Here is a 21068-nt window from a genome sequence, read left to right on the forward strand (position 1 = left end):
TGCTCCAGATTCTAATACCAGAACTCTTGAGTGAGAAGCACAGCATTGTATAATACCAATAGTGAGAAAACCAAAACCCAACAGCGTCAAAGGTAGAATAATTTAGTTAGCTCAAGTGAAAATTGGGTAGTCTCTGGAGAAAAGCATCAATCAGGAGAGAAATTGCAAGGCTACAGAAAATAAAAACCTGTGTTAAAGGCTTGCAAGATAGTAACCACACCAAATAAGTTTGCAAGATAGCATGCCTAAGGAAAATCTATAAGAATTTGAAATTTCAGATTAATATTTTTGGGGAATACAAATTTATTTTTTCTGTTTTTTTGGTGAGTGGCTCAAGACACACAGGGATAAAGGAAAATTTCGAAACAGTGCTGCTCAATTATGGGAAAAACTTGGCATTGTCTCCCATCCAAGTACTAACCAGTCCTAACCCTCCTTAGCTCTCAAGATTAGGTGAGATTGGGTGCATTCTGCATGGTATGGCACTGTCTACAAAATAGCCTTTTAAAAGAAAAGTCAACAGACTCCTCACCTTTATACCTATTTTTTGTTTCTGTTTCATTGTTAGAGAATTAGTTTTAGAATTAATGGATAGGAAAACTTTCTATGAATACCTTTGTAAAGAAAGTCCAATTATATTTTACTTCACTTATTTGACTTAAAGTTTTTTACTCACTGACTTTCTATTGCTGATCATGTTGATTCTATTTTATTCAAGCCAGTATTAAATTACCAGGAAAAGTGGAAATTAAAAAGATATTACTCTGGTATAAAAAAAGTAAAGGATATTACTTTGACATGAAAAATGAGGTAGATTAATGGGTGGGTAGAAGGATGGATAGATGTGTGAAAAAGCAAATGTAGAAAAATGTAAACTGTACAATCTAGGAGATATGGATGTGTACTATAAAAGTCTTTCACCTATTCTTCATGTTTGAAAATTTTCATAAAATTCTGGATAGAAAATCCAAAAAACTCAAAAGGACAATTAGAAATTTTAGTGCCTAAATAAACAGCTTCATTTCCTAAAATAATTTTTTAGTGATTTTGTCAATGTACTGGGTAAAATTAAGAAAATGTTACAGAAACCAAAGCCTTGCTTTAAAAATCTCAAAATTAATTCTAATTAAGGGATAAAATCATAGAGAAATAGCTATAGTAATTGAAAGTATCCATTTATGTGGAAACACTTCTTGTTGTTCCATCAATACGCTAACTAGCATTATGTTTCTTCAGCATCTGAATGTTCTTGTTACCTGTAAGCTCAAGTCCACCACTCTCCAAGAGGGCCAAATGATACAAATTAGATTTTTCCCTCAGATCTAGAACGTAAGTAGAGGAATATATAGTTACTTGACTATAAAACATCAAAGTTATATGGAGCTAACCAAACAAATATAACAACAATTTTTACATCTAGTCATGAAAAAAGTTTTGTGTGTTTGTTTTCTAATTTTGGTCCCTACTGTCTTCTATTAGTTCATTCTCACATTACGATAAACAACTGCCCAAAACTGGGTAATTTTTAAAGGAAAGAACTTTAATTGACTTGCAGTTCAGCATGGCTGGGGAGGCCTCAAGAAACGTACAGTCATGGCATAAAGGGAAGCAAACACATCCTTCTTCACATGGTGGCAGGAAGGAGAATTTCCAAGCAAAAGAGGGAAAGGCACCTATAAAATCATCAGATCTGGTGAGAACTCACTCACTGTCAGGGGAATAGCAGGATGAGGGTAACTCCCCCAGGATTCACCTCTCATGACGTGGGGATGATAGGAACTACAATTTAAGATGAGATTTAGGTGGGGACACAGACAAACCATATCATGTTTTAAATATTCTTTCCTCTTGAAGTCAAATTAGAATTTTTAATGTCTGAAAAGAGCCCTTACTGGTTTAGAATTGATTAATTGAGGAGCACTGACTTTCTGATTCAGGGCAAATACCCATTCATTGTCAGTGGATTCATAGCTCCTCTGAATTACTGCAAGGGTTGCTTCTCACATTTAACACTGGTCCTTGAAATTTTCCATGAATTTTCCAAAAGTGCAAAAGCCGCTGATGCCCAAAGATGGTACCTTGGCAGTTCCATTGCTTCTAAGTAGGCCTGGATCTCAGAGATCTCAGACACGTTGATATTGATCTTCGAAGAAAAGTTATGTACAAAGGAAATATATCTGCCAACCTCCTTTAGAAACAGGGTCAAATAACCAGTTGGAAAATTTTCTAAAGTTGTCACATTAAACTTTAATACTACCTACACTTTATGAGGCTTTTAACTTTGCAAATTGCTTTCACATGGGTTATCTCGTTTCATGTTCTATGGCAACGAAACTGTGTCTAGGCTTTAGGGCTGAATCACAATGACATGCATATGAAAATGTTGACAGGGACATACAAAAAGGTTATTACTTTGCCTAGCAGAAGAATTCAACAGGAATCGTCTGGATTCAAGATCGGTTATTACAAAGGGTTAAGATTCGGCTCTATTGCTTGAGATTCATCACTGATATTTGTCTTTTTTAAAAAAGGAGAACATGCCTTATTTCTTTGTTTCCTCCACTTCATCCTTCTTATTTCTGATTTTCTTTTTCTTTGCCATAAATCTGCAGGTCAGCCCAACGCCAGGGTGCATCCGTGCCCTCATGAAGATGCTGTACTGCCCATACTGTCGGGGGCTTCCCACCGTGAGGCCCTGCAACAACTACTGCCTGAACGTCATGAAGGGCTGCTTGGCAAATCAGGCTGACCTTGACACAGAGTGGAATCTGTTTATAGGTAAGAAGGGTTTAAACGGATCTGAGAACAGAGACGGGACAACAGAAAGTGTTTATGGGGCTTGACGGGTGGGTCAGAAGTTATAACAAATCAGACACTGTGGTTCATGTCGATAACCCTAGCACTTTGGGAGGCCAATACAGGTGCATTGCTTGAGCCCGGGAGTTTGAGGCTAGCCTGGGCAGCATTGTGAGACCCTCCATCTCCACAAAAATTAAAAAATCAGCTGGGCATGGTAGCACACATCTATGGTCTCAGCTGTTTGGGAGGCTGAGGTAAGAGGATTACGTGAGCTTCAGAGATTGAGGCTACAGTGAGCTGTGATTATGCCACTGCACTCCAGCCTGGGTGACAATGGGACACTGTCTCAAAAAAAAAAAAAAAAGTTATGATGACTTTCAGAGACTAGGATGATTTTTAAAACCACGTTTAGCAAATTATAAATATTATTTTGAATTTTTCTTATGTTTTTACTTATATGATATGGGACAGTCCTGTTAAAGATTGTGCAAGCCAGCTATATTGAGCTAGCTGGCCTCTCTGATGAAAACAAAAGTGATCTTGTTGAAGTTCCATGCATTCCCATGAGAAGGGATGCTTTAGAAAAGAACCTTGTAAAAAAATCCACTGTACTCTCTCTTTTTTATTTGTATTACCTCACATAGCCACAGATATTAGTAAACAAGGTTTTCCTTGAACTCCTAGAATGAAAATAGATCAGTATTTTGCCTAAAATTTGCAAATTTTCTATCTCATTCTGTGGAGAAGAAGGCTTTAAGCACACAAGCATGAAACAGGCTTCCAGTCTCTAGAAGGCAGGAGGCAGGGAGGTGGGGAAAATGGAAGGGGAGGTCTGTGAATTGAGGCTGTGTTCTTGGGTTGCAGAAATGATTCAAGAGGTTGCACTGCCCAAAGATAGTTCCCAAATTGCCATCCAAGGATAAAAGGACAAATTTTATAGGCAGGCTTCTCCCAGGAAAATACGCAGGCCTTGAAAGAGTAAATGTGTTTTCTCCCCCTCTGTCAAATGGCCTTCAAATAAAAGTACTTTCAATTGCATTTACTGCAATTACACAGTGACAAGCAGAGTGGTGAAAATAGCAGTGGCATTTGTCAGCCTCTGAGGGCCTTCGTCATTTATGCAAACCTCTAAACCAGAATGCACGAGCAAAGTGTTCTGACAACTAAGATTTGCGTAGGATAGAAAAAAGATGTTAGAATTCAAAGAAATTGAAGCTCGCTGTACAAAGATGTGCTTAGGTTACAGGCCTCAGCTCTGACAATGAAACCCATTGGCTAATTCACCATTTTGCTTAGGAAGGCCAGGGGAAATGGTTTTGAGCTTAAAAAAAAAAAGAGTTTGCAATGTACAGATAGATGTTACAATGTACAGATTCAAATGGAAATCATCTAACAAAACCTTAGAATTATTTCAGAAAGAATAAATTGAAGTGCTGTTACCTCTCCCCACAGTGGGAGGACAAAATCTGTTTGCATGATCATAAGCTACTTTATTTGAAAAATGAAGGAGTTTTTAAAAGTTGATCAGTAAGGTATGCTTCTGATACAAAATGACATGATTCTTTACTAAGATTTTTGTTCTTTACTAAAATTGTGGAGGGGGTATAAATTTTTAAAAATAAACTTGATCTTAGAAGATTTAGAATTTTTTAGCAAAGACAGCATACCCAACTCATGCTGATTAAAAAGGTACTCTCATCAAGAAATCTAAAAAGATTTGCTTATTGATGCTATGAGGTTTAATCTTAAACCTCATGCCATCACTTGGAGTCATATAGATCATCCATATTTTTGGTTGAAACTGCCCTAATGCCTAGCACAGTTCAACTGGCTTCAGTCAGCCTGCAAGAGATTGAAGAAGGCAGGCATGCAGATTTTGTTACTTAGTGCGGGACATGATTAAGAATGAGAATATAGGCGTTTTAACTTGTAAGAGCAACAGTGACTTCTTAATTGGCTTTTTGTCCTCAGCACTTGCTGGCTGTTTTAACAGAAGACAAATCCTTATGCTTTTGATCAGTTGCATCTCCTAGATACCGATTTGATGTGAAATGGAATGTCTGGAAAATCATTTGATTTAAAAACTAAAATTTGAACCCACTATGTGTTGCTGGATGTACTTTAGTGAAAGCAAGCTTAGTGATGTGTCCCGTACGAACGCGTTTCATACCCTCTCTTCCCCTGTCTCTTTTTTTATTAGTCCTAGATGTCTTTGAGAAAATTCTTCCAGTTTTCCTCCTTTAGGTTCTGCTATGGCATTGAGAGCTGACCACCAACATAGACTTATAAAGCAAAATACGTTCTTGCTAATACTTGTCTGGGTGTGAAGTGTTAGTTCACAAATTTATGGCATGGATTAGTCAAATGTGCCAACTCCATTTTCCACACAGATACATCTCAGATGACAATGTTACAGTGTTCATGAATGCAGCAGCAAAGATCAGTGAGCAAATCAGCAATCCAACAAAAATTATATGTAATAGTCCTCTCTCTGGGTAGCACCTGCAGCGTATCGCTTTGGGCTTCTGACATCTCTTCATCAAAACCTTCCCTCTGTGGGTGTCAGTTGCATGTACCTTCCCCACCAGCTACACGAACGTCCCAGTTTATACATGTTATAGATGTTTTTCTTTAATTATGATGTGCCTATCTAAAATGCTAACAGTGGTATGCAATCGACCATCAATAAAAACAAGAGTCAAATTGGGGGCATATCTTCCCAGTCTTTACAATGCCACCAATTAATTGAAAGTGATTAGTGACCATTTAGAATTCAGTCGGTGTCTGGATCGTGTCAAAAGAAAGTGAAGTGTTTTAAGCATTTTAGTTAAAACCTCTATGGTATTCCAACCACTTCTAAAGTTCTGTAGTTGGTGTGTGTGCATGTGTGTGTGTGTGTGATCTTTGAAAAAAAATCAGGAGTCTATTTAGGATGCATTTTCATAGTCCTCTTCCAGGAATTTTAATTCACTGCCCTGCACAGAGGAATTGCTCAAAAGATTCTTATCAAGTAACTGTTATAAGAAAAATAAACTCCATTTTTACATGAAGAACTTTTCTTTGAAAACTTCCTTACAACGTTGAAAAAATACAACTAGACCTATTTTACAGTAATTAAAAATGCTCCTCAGCCTCCAGCCCGCCCCTTCACTTGTTTTTTAGTAAGGAGTTTATGGGATTCCCCAGGATAAAGCACAACCCAGATTCCACTTGCTGCATCGGAATGAATGGTGTATTACATAGCACCCCTGAGCTAGGCAGGACCAGAAAAAGCAGGAGAGTGGCTTTTAGCCTGTTCTCACTGTTCGAAACTATGTGATGCAGTAGGAGAAAACCCTAACTTAAGGCATCAACAGTCTCTGCTCAGGCACTTATCCCAGGTGTTGCTGTATTTTCATACACAACTTATTCCAGCCTAGTTTTGCATGCTGCCTAAATGCAAAATGGTTGTCTTGAAAAATGTTTATGTTAAATTAAAATATCCTAGAGGGAGAAACGGTTTGTGGGCAGAACTCGCTTCAGTAGTATCCTGTGGTTATTTTGGGTATTCGGCATTGATATCCACACTCCAGAGATAAGAATTGTTCTATTTCACAAGAGGCCATGTTGCAGATTACAACTTGCTCATGAACACAAAAGTCAAGGCTGAATTACATTTATATAGCTATAATAAATCTTACGTCTACTTTAAAATTGAGGATGTGTGGGACAACCTCCTGCAAACATCTGGTACCTTCTAAGATTTTATAGACTATGAGAACCAGAGAGAGATTTCTAAAAGATGTTGCCAGTGAGGGGAGGCAAAGGTTGGTGAGACAAAGGCAGGGATTCTGTATTATTGCATACTACTTGTTATCCCTAAGTGTTGTGGAATGCTTCTAACAACAAGTATAAAAGTGAGACCAAGGCCGGGCACGGTGGCTCAAGCCTGTAATCCCAGCACTTTGGGAGGCCGAGGCGGGTGGATCACGAGGTCAAGAGATCGAGACCATTCTGGTCAACATGGTGAAACCCCGTCTCTACTAAAAATACAAAACATTAGCTGGGCATGGTGGCGCGTGCCTGTAATCCCAGCTACTCAGGAGGCTGAGGCAGGAGAATTGCCTGAACCCAGGAGGCGGAGGTTGTGGTGAGCCGAGATCGCGCCATTGCACTCCAGCCTGGGTAACAAGAGCAAAACTACGTCTCAAAAAAAAAAAAAAAAAAAAAAGTGAGACCTGAGTGTTTTTGTTCCAATTATGTTACCTAAGTTTTTAGGCTGCCCCAGTTAGCAAAGACCCTAATAATCCAACTCACTATATTGGGTAAGCTAAGCATATACATTTTTTGCCCTAAGGGAATTTAACATAGTTAAAATAATTATAATAAACTGTGATAAACTGTTAGGATAATGGAAGCATGGGATGCTAAGCCTTTACTCAGCTGGGGCACTTAACTTAGTCCGGGGGGTCAGACAAACTCTACTTTGTTAAGTACAGAATAAAATAGCAAATAAGGTTGTATTGAATTGGCATTGTCAAACATAACTGATGTTAAATAGCCATAGCATATATAATTGTTATACCATAGGCCTCAGAGAGTTTCAGTTTTTCGTGTCACACTCAATAGGTCTAGCAGGATTTGTCAGTGGTTCTTAAATGCTCGTTTTATTTTTGACATTTTCTATGATCAAGCCTCACCTACCCACTACCACTGACTTGATGAGATTTGGAGAATATGTGTTCTTTTTCATCAGAGAAAAGTAGAGTTCTTTTGATTTAGATGCCCTCCAAAAGATATTGGGGGGGAAGACAGCAAAGCAGCTAGTATTTTTTAATTTAAGCCTTGGGCACACATAGACCAGATAAACCATAATATCAAACTTTCTGGGCGTCTTCCTTTCAAACTCATGAAATTATTAGTTGACAGGCAGCTCGAAGACGGAAAACTGGCATAAGAGTATTAAACATGAAACCCAATGTGGGCACTATGTCTGTGGCATGCCAAGAGACCCTGCAGTGGGCATTATTCACTTATTCTCTCAAGTATTCATTAGTCCTACACATGTTTACTAAGTGCCTATCATGTGGACTTTGTTTTGGTTTAGGCATGGGGATAGAATAGAGAACAGTACTCAGTATATGTTCTTTGAATGGAACAAATGGACCCAACTGTACAGGGAAATGGAAGGGAATATCCTCAAGGCTGTTATATTTTACTTTGTAAGTCTATTCTTTTAATGGAAGTATGACTAATTTAGTAATTTAAAAATCACATATCCCCGTTGTTAATGGACTCGTGAGTGCAGGATGGCAGAAACAAATCAGATAATGTACCTGATTCTTTCATTGTGACAGCTGCTATCAAGTTGTAAATTAGAGCCAGCCGCAAGGAAGCTGTGTTAGGTCAGTCCAATGACTAGTGTCATGTAATAAATGGCTACTTGGTGCACAAATGACTTTCTTGGAACCTACAAGAGTTGTTAAGCCTCAAGGTAATTTGTGCATATGTAACTTTGTGTTTGGGAAAATGTTGCCACATAAGCCTTATTTGATATTAGAAAATAAGCATTTATTGTTTCTACTGAGGAAACTCATTTTCTTTTATAAAATGTACAGGTCTGTGTTATGTTGCATTTCAGGATATAAAATAGGCAGAAGGAACGAATAAAGCATATTCTTTCAAAGACCTTCTCAAGCATGAAAGTCCATAATATAAATCTGACAAGAAACTCTTTTAGTTACAAATAATTCCATAGTCAATATGATGTGACTCTGGCTGATATTCCTGAAATGCTATGTTACAAAAATCTCTAGACTCTAAACATAGAAAATGATTTCCTTTAAACCAAAGAAAAAGAAAATCCCAGGAGCCATATTTAGCACCAAACTTTCAAGGCTTCTTCATCTCTACTTTATGTAATACAAGAACCTATTTAATAATACAGTCCAGAAATGCAACCCTGAAATTGAGGAACAAAAACCAAAGCAATAATTTTAAAATCAGTTCTGTTAGCTAGAGGACTCACATTTGCCCTTGTGCATTCCGGAAAGCACCAGGAAAGACTTTTTTTAAAAAACCAAAGAACACTGTTTTCTGTCAGGTGAAATCTAACACCATCCAACCCTCTGTCTTTCTTTTATAGTCATTGACTCACTATTTCTCATTTCTTGTGGACATTTATCATATTGTGTCAACACATATCATGTTGTGTTCTCATGTAATGCTGGCAGAATGCATAAGCAGTACTAACTACTTGCCTGGGAAAAAAAGAAAGAAAACAGTTGGCTGGCACCCAACAGCCTGTCGCTGGCTACATTTGCTATCAATTACCTAAGTTTAGAAAACAGTTTACTCTGAATTCTGCATATGTGAATGTTTTTATGTGATACAATAGGGTTAATGCCTCAAGGTTGGTGGCATAATGCATGGGTATTCAGCCAATATAAGACAGGCATTTCTTTACCTCTGAACACTTACTAATGTTGATCTTGAGGCAACAACTCAAGTGATTCACAGGGTCACAATTTCTATTTTGAATCAAGCAATTTTCCCATGGATCAAAGGAGGCAACATACATCAGACCTAAAATCGCTGGTTTTAACAGTCAAGTCATCATTCTAGGGGATATGTGTGTGGGTGTGCGTATTTCCTTTATGCCCAATTCCAACTTTTGTTCATCCATCTATTTCTAGTTCCTAACATTCAACTTCTGTACAATTAATAATTGTAATTGTTCCATTTCTTTACTGATTACCATAAATTATAATCTAATTGAGATTTTCAAGATGAGATTTGTGGTACAAAATAATATGGCACAAACCAGTGGTCTGAAATGAGGCATACCAGCTGTGCAACTAAAATTCATTAGGATGCAAAATGTTTTACGTATAAGATAAAGTCCACTAGAGTACCTCTTATGCCTTATCAAGCTTTCTAATTTCCATGAGAAGCAACAACAGAAGAATATAGTTGACCAAGAGAATGCAGAGCATGTTAACAACTCTTCAAAGTGATTAGAAAATTTGCCTTTGAATTTGGAATTTTTCATTTTGATAGTAGTTTACTCTTCAATGTATTTTCTATAGTTTATTTATATATAAAACAAACTTGTTTTTAGTAATTGACATTTGACTTTAATAACATGTTACAGTTTTCAATGTCATGTTTTCAAGTTCAAGCCATGACACAGGTGCCTGACTTTTGTCATGCTAAAAGAAAATATTTCATGATTCTTTACAGTGGAATTAAATCTATTCCAAAAGGCTCAGAAACCCAGGCAAAAATCTTAACACTCTACACATTAGCCCGATGACATTCTTAGCTGTTGCAATTTTGGGAGATGAAAGGAACATGTGATAGTAGAAATTACTGTGATGTAGAAACTAGAAAATAAGGAGCATAGAGCTAAGTTAACTGGATTGTTAAAGAAAACATCAAACCACATAGCTATTCACAAACAGCAAAGTCCTAACAAGTCCCATAGCCACCATAGCCAGAGTCTTTATGTGGTGATCAATTTAATAGAATAAAGCAAGGCAGTTTACCTCCTGAGGCATTTAGATCACTTTAAACATCTCAAGATTAGCAGCTAAAGTGAAAATCCTTCTTTGAACCCAAATAATAAGTTAACAAATCTTCATGCAACATGGCAACATTTTATTCAAGTGTTTTAATTATGAAAGTGTTAAATGATGGCACTTAGACTTCTTTCCCACCAACATAATATTTACTTTGATATGTGTGTGTAGATATATATTCTGATTGCTGTAAAACTTCCTTTAATTCATAATTATCTCAAAAGTAGAACTGCCAATCATGTCTTTATATTTGAGTCATTTTTGAAATGAGTTTTCTTTTTCCTCAGGGTTGTTTCTTTAACAATTATAAAAGAGACTGCTTTTTAACAGCTGTAATCTCTTCATCTGGCTGTGCTTGTGACTTGTTTATTATGAACAACTCCCTAAGGAACCAGGGATAGAAACCAGGTTAGAAGAGAGCCTCAGTGACTTCTTGCGGTGGTTAAATCTTTTCCTTTTGTTATTCTAAAGAGGGAATGGGTATAAGTATTCTTGGAAGTAATTTAAGCTTTTGGGAACCTTCATGGTATATGAAAACTTCTGCTTGTAACTCATTTAAAAATATTGTGTCCATAGATACTTGGTCAGATAGCCAGGAGAGAATTTAAATTAGAATAGAGCATGAAATATGCCTTGTCCTTCAAATAACATCTTATATATAAATCCCACATGAAAAAGATATGTCCTCAGTTTTTTTCTTTGAGTAGATTTAAATAATTTGCTATGCTAAGATTTCCTTTATTATAACCTCTGAAGAAGTGAAAGTTAGAAAGACAAATGAAAAATAAGCAGTTGCATATATGGCATTACCCCAAGCAGGGATATATCTGATATGCATCGCATTTTTATTCTTTAAGAGGCAGGAATCTTCTAGAAAGATAACTCCAATAATTAGATGCCAAATAAGGCTGTCAATGTTCACCACTAAAATCTCAATGCTCAGGAAATTAGCTGATTTAATGAAGGGCCTAATAATTCTACTGGTTGAAATGAATAAGTCAGCAGATGTGAGAAGGTAACAATGACCCCCTGTTTGGTCGCCAGAGCTGATAAGTTTTCAGACTGAATAAATCCAGCAGTGACTCTCTCCTATCTCAGCCCTACATTTATCTTTCTGATTGTCTCACACCAGAAGCGATTAGTTTTCTCACAGAAAGCAAAACCTCTCCTTTCTACATGAGTTCATTGACTTCAGAATTCTCAAAATCCACCACAAACGTTCCACTCAACAGCTATCTGTAGCCTTTGGTATTATCACTGGTACATGTGCCTCCTGGTTCTCTAAATTCAGCACCTTTGGTTATTGTTAGATAAGTTTCCTGTCTTTAAAATAGTTGAGTGTTCTAAACTCTGCTGAGCTGAATATGCATAGAAATGTATTCCATAGACCAAAGCCTACAGGTATGACTCAACCAGATGAGAGATCTAAAAATCATCAATAATCCTAAAAGGATTTCAGAAATAATTTTGTATACAGAGCACTTGGAGGATGAGGATCAGGCATAGGAGCTTACTTATAAAAGGCGTCTCCACTAAGTGAAACATGTATGTCCATTCATTAGCCAGCCTTGCAATATTTTTCAATTAAATCCCTGTGGCTGAATTTAAAATGTTCAGCAAGTCCTTGGTGACCCAGTTTAACATGTGCCTAATATCATACTTTATTAATTAAAGATCCAGATATACGCTTCCCAAGTTTGTCCCAGAGAGAATGTTTAAATATGTCTTGCTACTCACTTGCAAACATAATATCTAAATTCTAAAATGAAGCAAGAGTTATAAGAAATTTTATTCTATTTCTGTGGTTCTGGATCTCATTAGGAGAACATTATGTAAATAGAAATAATACCTAATAGTATTTATTGAGCACTAACTTTATACCAGACAATATTGTGATTAACTTTACACTTTTAATCCTTACAACAACCCTTTTAAGTAGTTCATATTATGATCTCAATTTTACAGATGGGAAAACTGAAACCAGAGAATTTCAGTGACCTGTTCAAGGTCATACGACTTGTAAGATGCAATTCCAGGTTTTATCTTCAGTACCTGGGGCATTAACCACTGCACCAATTAACTCCTACTGGGCATTTAGGAAGTAACTCTTAGTCTGTGGCTACAAGGATTGATAAGCTATATTAGGAGAAATTGATAATCTGATATTGCCAGTACTGTCTAATAGAATTTTCTGTGATGGTGGAAATGTTCTATGTCTGTGCTGCCAGCACAGTAGCCACTAGCCACATGTGGTGGTTGAATCTTTGACATACATCCAGTAAGAATGATCAACTCAATTTTTCATTTTAATTAATGTAAATGTAGTTGTGTGTGGCTGTTGAGCACTTATAATGTGGCTGGTATGTCTTAGAACTAATTTTTTTATTTTATTTACTTATTTTTTCCAATTTTATTGAGGTTGAAATAAATGACAAATAAAATTTGTATATATTTAAGGTGCACAATGTGATGAGTTGATATACATATACATTGTGAAGTAATTACCACAATCAAGCCATTTTAATTAAATTTCAATCACTATATGTAGCTACTGACTACTCTCTTGGACAGGCAGGCTTAGACCATTACATCTATAATTTGCTTGACATGGCTCAAACTCTGAATATGTTTCACTTTCCTAAAAAAAAAAAAAATTATTGGATGGTTTCTTTTTGCCTAGATCTAGACTAGGCACATCCAAGGTAAACACACCAAAAATAGAAACCACACAACCCGGACCTCAGACCTGAGAAATTATAATTTTCTAAAGAGATGAGATGTATGCTTTCAAAATGGACTTTGGGTACTTGGAGAAGACATAGGTAAGAGCATCAGGTCTTGAGTCACTGCATAAGTTTGAATCCTGCCTGACTCCACCATTTATAATCTGTGTGACTTGGGGAACATAATTTAACCTGCATAAAGCTCAGTTTTCTCATCCATCACTGGAGATAATAGTACCTACCTCTTAGCACTGTGAGAATTAAACTAGATAATTTATGTAAATCACCAAGGGATAAGGCACATTCACAGAGCACCGAGCGCAGAAACAATGTGGGTTCCTGTGCAGGCGAATAAACTGTGAAGGTATGAACAGAAAGTAGAAAGGAGGAAGCAAGAGAGTAAGCATCAGGTCATAAAACATCAAGACGCCAGAAACATGTCAATCAAACACATAACAAGGACAAGCTGGAAACCGATGGAAAATTACCAGCTAATTGTTAATCAGTAAGAACTGAAGTGACAAGAGTAGAAATACACATCATCAAACTTCGTCTTTTCCCTGTTTCTGGATCTGCCTTAATTCCTGAGATGCAAGACCCTTCCCAGCAGAGATGGCCTTGCCCCTGCACAAATGAATAAGTGCTTGGTGACACCAGGAGGGAATAACAGTGGTAGGAAGGTAGGAATAAGTATGATGTGCTTTGGAGCTTGTGAGGAAACCAACCCAGCTGAAATACTTGCTTGCTGTTGTGTGTGGGGAGGTAAGGTTAGGCAGGATTGGATGGTGGAGGCTTTAAAAGTCAGGCCAAATACTTGAGGTTCTTTTGTGTTGTAGGCAATGACAAGACACAAAGCTTTTTTATCCAGGGAATGTCAGGATCTAAGTAGTAATCTGGCGGGCAAGTAATAGATGGATTCAGATGGATGAGACTTGTGGTAGTTAGATGAGATAGGTCATCTAAGTGTGGCATAAAAGGAGAAAGGGAGATAGCAATAATGGTAAAGTTGGACATAAAAATTTATAGGACTCTGTGTCTAAATAGAGGTGACTAAAAGAAAAGGGCAAAGAAGAAATACATGAGATACGACTGAGATAAGTGCCTGAGAGAAAGACAGTGCTGTGAGCAAACAGGAAGCTAGTTTGGGGAATGGCAAACGTGGATTTTTTCTGTCTGTTTAGGTCTTGCTTGATTTGAGAAACGGTGGGACCAAAAGCGGGACCATCCAATTGAATATTGAAAATAGTAGTGTTCTATGTCCCTGGAATAAGAGCTGGGATATCGAGAACCATTGGAGGGTTTTCACAGCCTAGATGTGGCCAACTTATTCAACTCTGACAGATCGTACCTGGAATTCCCCATCTTGGGCTCCACATAGGTGCCTGCATTTTTCTTCCTGGTGAAATCATGCTGCCTTTACCCCTAAATGTTAAACATTCAACAGCCTGCTAATCACTATGTACTCTCAGAATAAGCCTTTGTCTATAAGCTCCAAACTCTTTAATAAAATGCAGCTAGAATGTTACGGTACAAATATGAGAATACTTAACATAATGATGCAACAGGGTCATGCCTCAGTTGCTACCCAAAATATGTTTTTAGACTCAGAAACCCTTCAATAATCATATTTATCATACATATTGACATTTTATAATTGCAATCAATTCAAGAGGAAATTGATTTTCTATTGGTTTTGACTTTTTGCAATCCTCAATGCACAAAATCTAGAATTACATTCTTCTGGCCATTACCAAGTTCTAGATTTTAAATTGAGGCATGAAAGTCATTAATTTTACAGAAGCCTTCCCCAAAAGATATTCATTTCCTTCACTGGCAAGAATATCATCATCACAAAACAGCCCCTTCCTTCATTGCATGTCTTATGGCCTGATTGTCACCAACGAACACGCGACACATAAGGACCAATGAAATTCATTGGTTTCCGGACATTGAGTCCCCCAAGGAACAACACAAACATACATGATGCAGTTTTTGCAATGAAACACTTGAGAGAGGAGTGAAGTTTTTTTGAATCCCATATTGCCAAGTTACCGATTTAAGAATGCCCTAGCGTATAAATTATTTCCCCAAACCTCCATAGTGACTTGTCGAATGCCTTCTGGTTAGCACATTAAAGGTGAAAGCCATGAAATATTATTTGATTTGTAACACAAGAAAATGCCCTAAAACCACCTGTCCCTCTTTGGAATGCTGCCAGAACAAAGTGAGAGGAAAAGTCGAGCCTGCAAACAATAATATGAAGTTGCAGCATGTGGCCAGATCAAAGGCTGAGCCTATGGGCTGCATTCAGTCTTCCAGTTTCTTCGTGAGGATTTACATTTATTGTTCCTAACCCACATGGGAGTCTTGGGTTTTTAGATCAAAATTTCAAATAGTTTAATAGTGGCCATGCAGCATTTTAAAAATCTGACAATGAATTTTGTTGAATGGTTACTACGTGTCCTTACTACATTTCCTTTGAATTTGATTTGGAGAATTTAGTTTCAGGATTCATTTAATTTACATGTGGAATTGATAGATATTAAAATCCATTTCTTCTAAGTGCTTCAGGATTGAAAAACGTTATTTTAATTTTGTTATGCCATGCATTGATTCCTGTCCATTTTGATCTGTGATTACTGGACATCAGATTGCTTGTGAATAACCTGTGAAGGTATGAACATCACAAACCTACTAAATCAACCTTTAAAATGTAAGAAAAGTTTAATTTAGAGTTACATTGGGGCATTTATAAGATGCAGACGTTGATAGCTTGGAAGCAAAATGATAAACTGTATGCCTCATTCTGCAAATCAATTACAAGATGAAAGCCAGATTCCTTAATCTGAAACTTCTTAATTCAGCAGAGGAACAGCCACTGGAGAGCTATGATGGCAGTTTATGAAAGTGTCTGTGATCCTTCTTGATAAATCTGTATCCATTTACACAGGGAAGTCATAGTAATCTGTACTAATTGAGAGAGCAAGGATACAGACATCAAATTATTGCCTTCTAGAAGGCATTAGAGGACTTATTTTTAAATTTAAGCTTGACTTTTTATTGGCTACATATTATCTGCCAAGTAATACCACATATGATCTTTTTATGCTTCCAGAAATAAGAATGAGCTTTAATTAGTGTGTCATTTTTGCTTAAAGCATTTCTCTATTTAATTTAGAAATCTTAACATTCTCCTGAACATACATGATCTTTTCTGATGATCACTTAAAATAAGACTTTTAGCCAAGCCTTTATCTGAATGAATACAATTCCATATTAGAGGATTTTTTTACTTACCAAGGGTTTAATATATATGCATTAAATTTGACATATAAGTTTTATGTCCCAGGGACTTTTTTAAAGAACCAGCTTTATAAATTGTTATTCTTTATTCTCAATCTTCCTAAAGTCAAATTATTTATTAGCATTTATTTTGAAATGATTTTCAACTTACAAAAAGTTACAAAAATAGTACAAAATTTACATATACCTATCACTCACCTTATTCTAATGGTAATAACATATATACATAACCACATGATATGGTTTGGATTTGTGTCCCCACCCAAATCTCATGCTCAATTGTAATACCCAATGTTGGAGGCAGGGACTGATTGGAGGTCATTGGATCATGTTGAGAGTTTCTTATGAATGGTTTAACACCATCACCCTTGGTACTGTTATCATGATAGTGAGTGAGTGAGTGAATGAGTGAGTTATCCTGGGATCTGGTAGTTTAAAAGTATATGGCACCTCCCACTTCCCTCTACTCTCTTCCTCCTACTCTAGCCATGTAAGATGTTCCTGCTTTCCCTTTGCCTTCTGCCATTTTTGTTAGTTTCCTGAGGCCTCCCCAGAAGCAGAAGCTGCTATGCTTCCTCTACACCCTGCAGAACTGTAAGCTAATTAAACTTCTTTACTTTATGAATTATGTTATTTCTTTATAGCAATGCAAGAACTTACTAATAGACCGTACTACAATAATAAAAGCAGGAAATTGATATAATACTATTAACTAAACTATATACCTTATTTTAATATCACTAGTTTATACCTTATGTTTTTCAAGTTTCAGGATCCAATCCAGGATTCCATGTGCTTGTAGATGTCATGTCTCCTTAGTCTTCTCCAATCTGTGAGAGTTTCTCAACTTTCCTTATCTCTTATGACCTTGACACTATTGATGAACACTAATCAGTTACTTTGGTAGAATATTTCTCAATTTGGATTTGTTTGATATTTTCCATTGTCTGGTGCTATTTTTCACTGTAGAGTTACTATAGTTTATCCCATTATTGGTAATATGTTTTTTAGAGAAAATATTTGAAGTCTATGCTAATATCCTGTTTCTCCTCAACTTTTCACCTCTGATATTAGCATCCATCAAAGGATTTTGCCTGTAGCAGCTATTACTGTAGTATTTGCATACTGGTGATTTTATATTTCTTTCTTTCCCTCTTTATATATTAATTGGAATTCTTAACCCCAAAAAAGTGGATCTTTTTTCTCTCCCAACTACTTATTTGTTTCGTTATGTAATTATATCAGTATGAGCTCATGGTCATTCATTATATTCTATGGGTATAATCCAATAACATCATTATTTATTTTATTGTTCAAATTGTTCCAGGTTTCTACATTGGGAGCTCCTTACATTTGGGTCCTATGTCCTTCAGATATGTTCCCCACCATTTTTTGAAGCAATTTCTCATTTTTGCCATTGCAAGATATTACAGGATCATTTTGTACTTTTCCTGCATCAATACTAAAATCAGCCTGTTTCCAGGGAGCACTGGTTCCTTTTATTGGAGAATGGTATTAGAAACCAAGGTCTGGGCACTAGATGTGCTTGGTGCTACTGGAGTGTCATTGCCATGAAGCCCTCTCCAAAATATGCTAGGAAATATATGTATGTATACTATTCCATACATACTCACAATTTATATTTATTTATCAAATATATGAATAACATTTATGTTGAAATAATTTTCAACTTACAAAAAAGTTTCAAAAATAGTTCAAAATTAACATATACCTGTCACTTACCTTATCCCAATGTTAACAACAGACACACATAACCATACTACAATAATAAAACCAGGAAATTAACATTGCTATAATATTATTAACTAAACTATATACCTCATTTTATATGTATATTTTGTGTTTGTGTGTATATATATATAACTGTCTGTGAGTTCATACTGATGCCAGCTGAACACCACAAAGTTTATCTAGCCTTTTCTTTCCTTATTTGCAACATCTTTCTTCAATAATGAGAAATCTGGTTTTCATGGTGTATTAACATATTTGTTAAAGACAGAATGTATGTAAGTTGGAGTTGCTAACCTATACCCTTTAAGAAATACATTGACTAGATAGAGCGTACTATTTCTGTACAGTTTGTTTTGCCTTTAGGTTTGTGGTATCCAGTCAAAATAGTTTTTCAAAGCTACTTAGGTTACTTATTTTCTTTGCTACTTAGGTTACTTATCTTCTTCAATATTGTTATATTGATTGCTAATAGAATTAGGTTTCCTTGTTACCATTAGGATATCATTTTAAGTTCTCCTACATCTTGGTTTATTTTAATTATTTCTTTATTTTGGAATAGGATATGAAACATTACTATAGTTCTAAGTGTCAAAACTTTACAAAAGTTATGTATTTAGCTATGTCCCCTCCTCTTTATCCATAGGAACTATGACCATAACCCCCTTCTTTCTATCCTTTTCCCACCCACTCCCTGTAGGTCTATCAATTTCTTTAGTTTCTGGTTTATCTTTCCTGTACTTCTTTTGCACATAGAAGTAGATATGTGCGTATTTGATTATATCTTCTTTTTTCCTACAAGAAGGGTATCATACTATATTCTTTTATACTTTTCTGTTTTCACTTAAATTTATGCCTAGCATTCCATTATTGGAATGCTAATCATGTGGGAGTTATTTCTATCCTACCACTCAAGGCCATTGCCAAGGTCTGCTTGCAAAAATTCAAAAAATTGCAACCGCAGGCATAAATGGGTTAATTGTAGAAATTATTCCAGATCAATTCATACAAATCTTCCATATTATTAGTAGCTGTGTAGTACTTCATTGTTGAATGAAACATATTTAATCAGTACGGATTCCAATATTTTGCTATAACAAATATGCTACTACGATTAGCTTAGCAAATGTGTATTTTTATATTATTAAGGATGTATCTTCAGAATAGATTCCTAGAACTGGGATTTTTGAGTCAAAAGATAAGTACATATGTTGTTTTGTTAAGTGTTACCAAATTTTCCTCTGGAAGGCTTGCGTCAATTTGCATTCCCACCAGCCACTTATAAGAATGCCTATTTCCTCACAATCTCATAAGAGAAAGTGATGTCAGATTTTTAATTTTTTCAGATAAGAAATGGTATCAAGATCTTTTTATTTTAATTTTTCTAACTAGTCATTTTGATATTATTTAACTGAACAAATTAACACCTTTTTTTTTACATTCCATGAGTATCATATAATGGAGTTTTTAAAAACTAGGATATTCTTACTAATGTAACTAAGAAAACTTCATAATGGGCTAAATATAAGAGTGAGATATATATTTATGAATAGCCTCTGTTACTACAGCAGATAAGCATAGGGACATTTATTTTTAAATAATATTTTTTAATGTTAGTAAAACATTTTCATTGTTTCCTAAACTTTCATGATGTATCTGGACTTCATCACAAATGCCTTCCTGTCATAGAATTCTGAGAAATAAGTAGGAACATATGAAGAGGTCTGTAATTACAGCAATTATGGAAAAGTAATTTACTGATTGTATAAATTGAACAGATTTAAAATTGAGTAGATAGGCTATAAAAAGCAAGTAGGAAATTGAAAATAAATATTTTGGGAGCTAGGAAATTGCTCATTAAATTCACATACCAAATGTCAATATATTGCTAACATTTGTATAATTTAGTTTCTTAGTACCTAAAACCGTAAGTTTTTTTAATTTAAAAAAAATTTAAATAAATACTAAGATGATCAACTGTTTGCAGACATTCTTCCTCTTGCCCACCTGGCAGTATGAAACACTAACATAGAAAAACCTTTGTTTTGTGGTAAATGAATTAAAATGCAGCGAGACAAAGTGACTTGGATAATTATTTTTATGTTGAGAAAAAGGTAGAACCCAGTAGGCCATGAACTTTGGCGAAAATATTTAAAACAGGTAAGGAGCTGGATCTAAGGAAAGGACACAGACTTTGGGTCTAGGCAAAAATAAGGTGTGGCCCTAACTCAGCCACTTGTTAGCAATATAGAAACCAGAGGCCTCCAACATTCACAGATTTTCAAAAAAATTTAAAAAGCACTACAATGACACACATTCTCTACCATTGCCATACCCATATCTGCTTAAGCAAAACCTTCTGTTGGCCATGTAAGTTTCAGAAGAGAAGTTCTTGAAATTAATTAATGATATTAATAACAATAAGTTCTTTTAATGCATTATTTTATTGAACCATCAAAAACAGTCCTAACAGAAAGGTGCAATTATTGCCTGCATTTTATAGACAAGGAAACTGAGCCTCAGAGAGTTAGAGGTCATGCCACTAGTAAGCGGCAGAGCCAAGATACAATGTTAGATTTGGCTCACACACAGTTCATGCTTTAACTTGTAGGCTACACTCCCCAACAGCTCTACCCTCCACTCAGAGAACTGCCAAAAAAAAAGAAAAATAGATTTACTGTGAAACAGAGACTGGAGTAACTGATCTCCATGTCCCGCTCACAGCAATAACCATGAACTTGCTTTTTATAGGCTGATGTTTTTTAGTTACATTTATAAAATGTTACACACAGGCCACTCATTCTTTCAACTTGGTTCTAAAGTGTTTCTCTGAATGATAGCGCCGAAGCCTAGACCACACTGTTTCGAACATTTGTAGGTTTGCTTTTGCAGAACATACTCTGAAGTGTTACCAGCAGTCAACACTATGAGGTCT

General features: G+C 35.9%; 1 protein-coding gene across 1 annotated transcript in view; it reads left to right on the forward strand.

Annotated features, from left to right (window-relative positions):
• GPC6 (glypican 6) overlaps window positions 1-21068 on the forward strand; it is a 1186177-nt gene that overhangs the window by 799175 nt on the left and 365934 nt on the right. The window contains exon 4 of the mRNA XM_032277284.1: window positions 2613-2778. Coding sequence (XP_032133175.1) covers window positions 2613-2778 — 166 coding nt within the window. The remainder of the gene's footprint in view (window positions 1-2612; window positions 2779-21068) is intronic.

The sequence above is a fragment of the Sapajus apella genome, unplaced genomic scaffold, assembly GCF_009761245.1.
Source record: "Sapajus apella isolate SASKATOON/1434 unplaced genomic scaffold, GSC_monkey_1.0 scaffold9, whole genome shotgun sequence".
In the NCBI taxonomy this organism is placed as follows: domain Eukaryota; kingdom Metazoa; phylum Chordata; class Mammalia; order Primates; family Cebidae; genus Sapajus; species Sapajus apella.